Genomic DNA, 6,351 nt, shown 5'->3' with positions numbered 1-6,351 from the left:
CGGCGCGCACGCACCCGTAATCCTGCATTTCTCCAACAAGTTGTTTATGGAGTGGCTTCCCTATTTGCCTACACCCCGAAATCCAACACTCCTCGGTCTATTTTGCCCGTTCCTCGGTCCTGGCCTGAAAGAGGGGGAGGGGCTCGGGTGCGGGTTGGGGAGGGCGGGCCGGACACGCGGGGCCAGCGCCGCGGCGCCCCCTGTCCACCAGCGGCCGCCGCCCCCGGATTATTTATCCGCAAAGTCCCGCGCGCGCCTATTGGGCCGAGGCCCGGGTGTCAGCGCGAGTCCTGGCTCGCCATTGGCCCCGCACACGTGCGGCCCTGACTCACGTGCTTCCGGTTTGAAGGCAAAAAGTGTGCCTGGGTGATTTTTTTTTAAGCGAGAGAGTTTGAGCAAAGATCCGAGCTGTCAGAGATTTGAAAAAAAAAAAAAAAAAAAAAAGAGGCAGCCCCGGCGCTGGCGGAGACGCGCTCTCCCTGCAAAAAAAGCAAAGGCGATTAAAGGCGCTGCCAGCCTCGCGCTCTGGGCACAGCTGAGCGTGACACTCGGGGAAGTCAAACCCCTCAGTACTGCCTAGGAAGATGGCTAGACTTTAAAGACTATTTTTTATCTTTAAGAAAAAAAAATCTTGGAGATTTTTTCTTTTTTATTGCTTTCTTTTTCCTTTCCTTTTTTAATTTTTTTTCCTCTCTTTTTGGCCGTAGCTTACTCCCCATTTAAAACAAATCATTGAATCTGGTTGCAGAAAGAAAAAAGAAATAGCCAAGTGTCTCCATATCTGGATGTCTACAAATTAGAGGGAGAGACAGCGAGATCTGCTCGATAAGAGCGAGCGATCCAGGCCAGGCGCCTGGGCTTTTCTTTCTGCACCCGCCCCGTGCCTTCGCTGGGGCTTCGCCGGCCTCCTTCCTCCGCGCACCCCCACGGGCCGCTGGCAAAGTGGGGTGGGGAGCGAGGCGGGGGGGGCGGGGGCCGGCGCGGCGGCCGAGGCGGCGGGGCGGCCGAGCATGGAAGAACAGCAGCCGGAACCTAAAAGTCAGCGCGACTCGGGCCTCGGCGCGGCGGCGGCAGTGGCGGCGGCGGCGGCCCCCGGCAGCCTCAGCCTGAGCCTCAGCCCCGGCGCCAGCGGCAGCAGCGGCAGCGATGGAGACAGCGTGCCGGTGTCTCCGCAGCCCGCGCCCCCCTCGCCGCCCGCGGCGCCCTGCCTGCCGCCCCTGGCCCACCACCCGCATCTCCCCCCGCACCCCCCGCCCCCGCCGCCGCCGCCGCCGCCGCCGCCGCCGCAGCAGCAGCATCTCGCGGCGCCTGCTCACCAGCCGCAGCCCGCGGCCCAGCTGCACCGCACCACCAACTTTTTCATCGACAACATCCTGAGGCCGGACTTCGGCTGCAAAAAGGAGCAGCCGCCGCCGCAGCTCCTGGTGGCGGCGGCGGCGGCGGCCGGAGGAGGCGCAGGAGGAGGTCGGGTCGAGCGTGACAGAGGCCAGACCGGCGCAGGTAGAGACCCTGTCCACCCGCTGGGCACGAGGGCGCCAGGCGCCGCCTCACTCCTGTGCGCCCCGGACGCGAACTGTGGCCCACCCGACGGTTCCCCGCCAGCCACCGCCGGCGGAGCGGGTGCGTCCAAAGCTGGGAACCCGGCGGCGGCGGCGGCGGCGGCGGCGGCGGCTGCGGCGGCCGTAGCAGCGGCAGCAGCAGCAGCAGCAGCGGCCAAACCTTCGGACAGCGGCGGTGGCAGTGGAGGCGGCGTGGGGAGCCCGGGAGCGCAGGGTGCTAAGTACCCGGAGCACAGCAACCCGGCCATCCTGCTAATGGGCTCAGCCAACGGCGGGCCCGTAGTCAAAACTGACTCGCAGCAGCCCCTCGTGTGGCCCGCCTGGGTCTACTGCACGCGCTACTCGGATCGTCCGTCCTCCGGTGAGTACCCAGCCCCAGGCTGCGCCGTGCCTTTCGGCTCCGCGGACGCCGCCCCTAGAACTCTTAGCCTCCGGGTTGGGGAGAGCATGCCGGATCTCGGGCGTTCTCTTCTCTCACGCCTGCTTCCTCCTCCTTGACCTCGGTCCCAGTCACAGTCGAGCATTGCACCCAGTTTTGCGCTCCTGGATTCTGCGGCCACCTCCCGGGAGGCTACAGCTCAGGGCACGGGAAGCTCGATCCTTCGGTGTTGAACTCCGAGCCCTTCCGGCCTTCTTTGTGTTTTACCTTTATTATTCTTAGGAAAGACACAAGCAATCATTGCTTTTCCGTCCAGGGAAAGGGGTTTTTAGAATCAGCGAGAAGGTGGGCCTAGAAATCTGGGTCTGAAATCCCGCCAGCCTCGTCCTGCGGAGGCCGAAATCGAAGAAAGCTGTCATTAGAGTAATAATCTTCACTTTGTGTTCTTACAGACACAAACACCATATCGATATTTTCTGCGGAGAGCTCACTTGCATAGAGATAGATTTAAGGAGACACAGGAAGAGAGAGAAACGCGTCAGATCGCTGTCCCTCTTCCCCAGGCCGGGTAGCCAAGAGAATCTGACCCGGGTGGGTGGAATTCAGGGAAGGGCAGTTGCTGAAACGGTGGGTGCCGAGAGCCCCTGGCCCCTGGTTTTCTAGAGCTGACAGACAGACAGTGGGAGAGAAGACAGGTCAGGCTCAGGTCAGAAAGCTGGGCCGAGGGCATGAGAGACCCCTCTGCCCCAGATTCTCCGAAGCACGCCTCGCACATCCTCCCGGCCCTGCCCCTTCCTTCTTTCACTCCTTCCTTTCGCACGTCTGCCAGATAGCAGATTTCTGTCAGCCATAGGCCCGTTTTTCTCGATTTTCCTTCGGCCCTTTACCCACATACTCCTTGCGCTTCGAGAACCCAAATCTGAGACCTACTGTGGGACAGCCACTAGGCCCCGGGAGAGGAGGCTGCGGCCTGCCCGCCTCCCCGGACTGCAGCTCCCGGGAGACCGGTGGGAGCCAAGAGGAGGGCAGCAGAGGTTCTTGGCCTCCGATTGGGGTTCCGGCCACCGGGGTCTGGCAGGAGGCAGGGTACGGCGTAGCGGTGCGCCGCTCTACTCTGGCTGGTCTCCGCCTCCGCACCGCTGCCGGCTGCGCGCGGATCGATGCGCGCTATCAGCCCCCGCCATCTCGAGCCCCGTTATTGACACGGGCTCCCTGAACCTCCGAAAAGCTGCTTTGATTGACTCGCCTGATGGATAGAGTGATTGAGCTGTCAGGCCGTGAGGCTCGGGCTGGCCAGGAGGCTACGATTTTATTACAAGTGTTCCTCCCTCTGCGCGCGCGCGCGCGCACACACACACACACACACACACACACCAACAACAACAACACTCTAACCACGTCCGGGACGCACAACGCGCAAGCAGGGTCTTTCTGAGGATGTACACATTTCCTGGGCCATCTCTGCTCGCTAGGCTAATGACTACACTACACCAAGGCCTTCCTCCCGTCCCACCCCGCCTCCCAGTGCTTTCTGCACCGGGCTCAGGAGTGGGCCTTGTCTTTGTTCTTGGCTGCTTTCTTCTTACGAGCCTGGGGAGGCAGGGTGCTGGCTCCTTCTCCTGCATGAGCAGTTCAGGGAGACGAACCCCAGCCCGGACTTGCGGGGCAGCCAGGCCTGGACTCTTTTGTCACAGGACAGCTGGTGACCCCAGCGCTGGTCTGCCCCAGAAGCCAGCTGCCCAGTTTGCCCCTCTGTTGCTAGGTTTGGAGATGCCGGGGAAGATGCTTCTTCCAGACAGTTTTATAGGTTAACAGCCCTGACAGGGACTTCACTTGACTCAGGAAGCTCCTATAAGCATGACAGGGCCCAGCAAGGAAACTCCAGGAGGCTTGGGTGTGCAGGCTGATGGGCAGAGGTGCAGGCTTTAGAGTCAGCTTCCTGTCTTTTCCCTTTTCTCCTCAGGGCTGGGCTCCATGGCAGCCCTCTTCGCAGACTAGGTTCTGAGGGACACTTCACTTTCCTAGGAAGGTTTCCTGTGGCCTCTTCCTATACCCGTCTTAGAGGCAAAGCACAGATTTTTGTCGGGATTGCGCCACTCTCTGTGTCCCTCTGCCCCTGTTTTGCTCGTGGATAAATAACCGTGCAAATAGGTGCGCAGGGAAAGCGGCTCTGGCTTGCTTTTGTTATTCAGTCTTCAATCCTGAAATTGCAGCTTCTGTGTCCAAAAGAGAGGTGAGGGAGCCGTGCCTGTGCTGCTGGGTGCAGGCATGGGGAGGGCCCTCTCTTTCTTACTGGCACCATCCAAAGGACAAAACAGAGAACTCAGGGCAGGGCACGTGGGTAAGGCATACAACCGGGTGAAGGCCTTTTCTCCCTTTTCAGGGAAACGGGTGGTCAGCGTCTTTCTGGGACCCTATAAAAGGGCTTCGTTTTAGGCCACAGGGACAGAAGAACAGGTCGAGAGAGCAGATGCTGAATACTTTGGAGCTAGACAGGTCTCTCACAGCGCCCTCCTTATCCCCTTGTTTTCTGGAGTCGATAGCTACAAGCAGATGGGGTCTTGTTGTAGGTGTGTGGGTGTAGGTGCGCTTCTTGAGGAGGGGGAGACGATTGGCTTTCAGGCTGGCGATTTCCCCAGGGCAATCCCGTCCTAGTGTCTTTACTACTACAGTGTTGAGCCTCTTTTTATTCCGGGACTGTGAAGACAGCAGGCCCCCGATCTCCAACTCTGGGTTGGGCTGGATGGAGCTCCAAATATCTCTCCATCTTGGACTCCGTGATTTAAGCCTATCACACGGCTCTCCTGTGCTGAACTGGGGTGTGGGTGCACACACAACTTCGGCCAACTTGCCTCCGTGACCCTCGGGCATCCCAGAGGGGAACCCAGCGACCCCAGGAGCCAGCCGATTGATCTAGGGGCTAGCGGGCGAGGGTGATAGGTGGGGGGCGGCGGCAGCGGGGCCTCGGCTAGCGCCCAGGAAGCGCGGGGCGCGATCCCCGCTCGGCTCCGCAATTCTCACGGCTTCCTCTGCCCTCTTCCCCCTCCCCTCTGCCCTCCGTCCCCACCTCCCACCCGTCCCTCTCTGCCGCTGCAGGTCCACGCACCAGAAAGCTAAAGAAGAAGAAGAACGAGAAGGAGGACAAGCGGCCGCGGACGGCGTTCACGGCCGAGCAGCTGCAGAGACTCAAGGCGGAGTTCCAGGCGAACCGCTACATCACCGAGCAGCGGCGGCAGACCCTGGCCCAGGAGCTCAGCCTCAACGAGTCCCAGATCAAGATCTGGTTCCAGAACAAGCGCGCCAAGATCAAGAAAGCCACGGGCATCAAGAACGGCCTGGCGCTGCACCTCATGGCGCAGGGACTATACAACCACTCAACCACTACGGTCCAGGACAAAGACGAGAGCGAGTAGCCGCCGCCGGCAGGGGCCGCGCGGTCCGGCCGCCGCGCCCGCGCCCCCTCCTGGTACCGCCACCGCCGCCTTGCCGGCCCCACGCCCGGGGAGAAATAATCAGCGCAAAGGAGGAGGAAGGGAACAACAGGGAAAAGAGAGAGAAAGGGGTCCCCAGGACGGAGAGTCGCGTTGGAACGAGACATTTTTCCAAAGGGAGAAAGACTTGGACAGGTGCTATCGAAAAATCAGATCAGTTCTCTCTTCACAGTATAAGGGACGAAACTGCGAACTCCTTAAAGCTCTATCTAGCCAAACCGCTTCCGACCTTGTATATATTTAATTTCAGGTAAGGAAAAGAATTATGTGTAGCGATCTCTATTTGCTGGACTTTTTATTAATCTCCTTTATTATTATTGTTATAATTATTATAATTATTATAATTATTTTATCCCCCGCCTCCGCCTCGCTGCCCCCGGCCCAGTTTCGTTTTCTTTTGAATGTTACTGCTTCTCCGGTGCCTCCCGCCCCGCATCGCTGGCCCTCGTTTCTCTGGGACTTTTCTTTGTGTGCGTGAGAGTGTGCTTCCTCGCGTGTCTGCCCTTCTCCCGGCCCCCTCTGTCGGTCTGTCTGTCCTGCCCCCCACCCCTTTCGTTTTCCGGAGACTTGTTGAGAAATACGACCCCACAGACTGCGAGACTGAACCGCCGCTACAAGCCAAAGATTTTATTATGTTCAGAAACCTGTAGTCTGAAATAAAGTGTACACTGTGCTCACGAGCGGCTGGCGGCCCTCCTCTTTGCGGGCTGGGGAAGGGCGAGGGCGCAGGCACACGGCGGCCCGGCGCACAGCGCGCGCTCACCGGGCTGGGAGCCGCGGCGGCTCGGCCGAGCCTTAAGATCCAACACCACACAATGAATACGGGGTGCCAGGGGGGCGCGGTGATAGGGGCGGCCCAGACCCGGGTTTGGAGGCCCGGGTTTGGAGGGTCTGGAGGGACACTCTTGGTCTCCGATTGCCT

General features: G+C 60.1%; 1 protein-coding gene across 1 annotated transcript; it reads left to right on the top strand.

Moving 5' to 3' along the window:
- The first annotated feature begins 378 nt into the window (after positions 1-378).
- Positions 379-6,106, top strand: EN1 (engrailed homeobox 1). The gene is made up of 2 exons (XM_067742167.1): positions 379-1,920; positions 5,035-6,106. Exons 1-2 carry the CDS (start codon positions 1,011-1,013, stop codon positions 5,349-5,351), a joined length of 1,227 nt encoding a protein of 408 aa, XP_067598268.1. The 5' UTR covers positions 379-1,010; the 3' UTR covers positions 5,352-6,106.
- Positions 6,107-6,351: the final 245 nt, after the last annotated feature.

The sequence above is a fragment of the Pseudorca crassidens genome, chromosome 6 (assembly GCF_039906515.1).
Source record: "Pseudorca crassidens isolate mPseCra1 chromosome 6, mPseCra1.hap1, whole genome shotgun sequence".
NCBI lineage: Eukaryota > Metazoa > Chordata > Mammalia > Artiodactyla > Delphinidae > Pseudorca > Pseudorca crassidens.
Note: the sequence above shows the minus strand (reverse complement) of the source record. Positions and strands in the feature narration are given on the sequence as shown.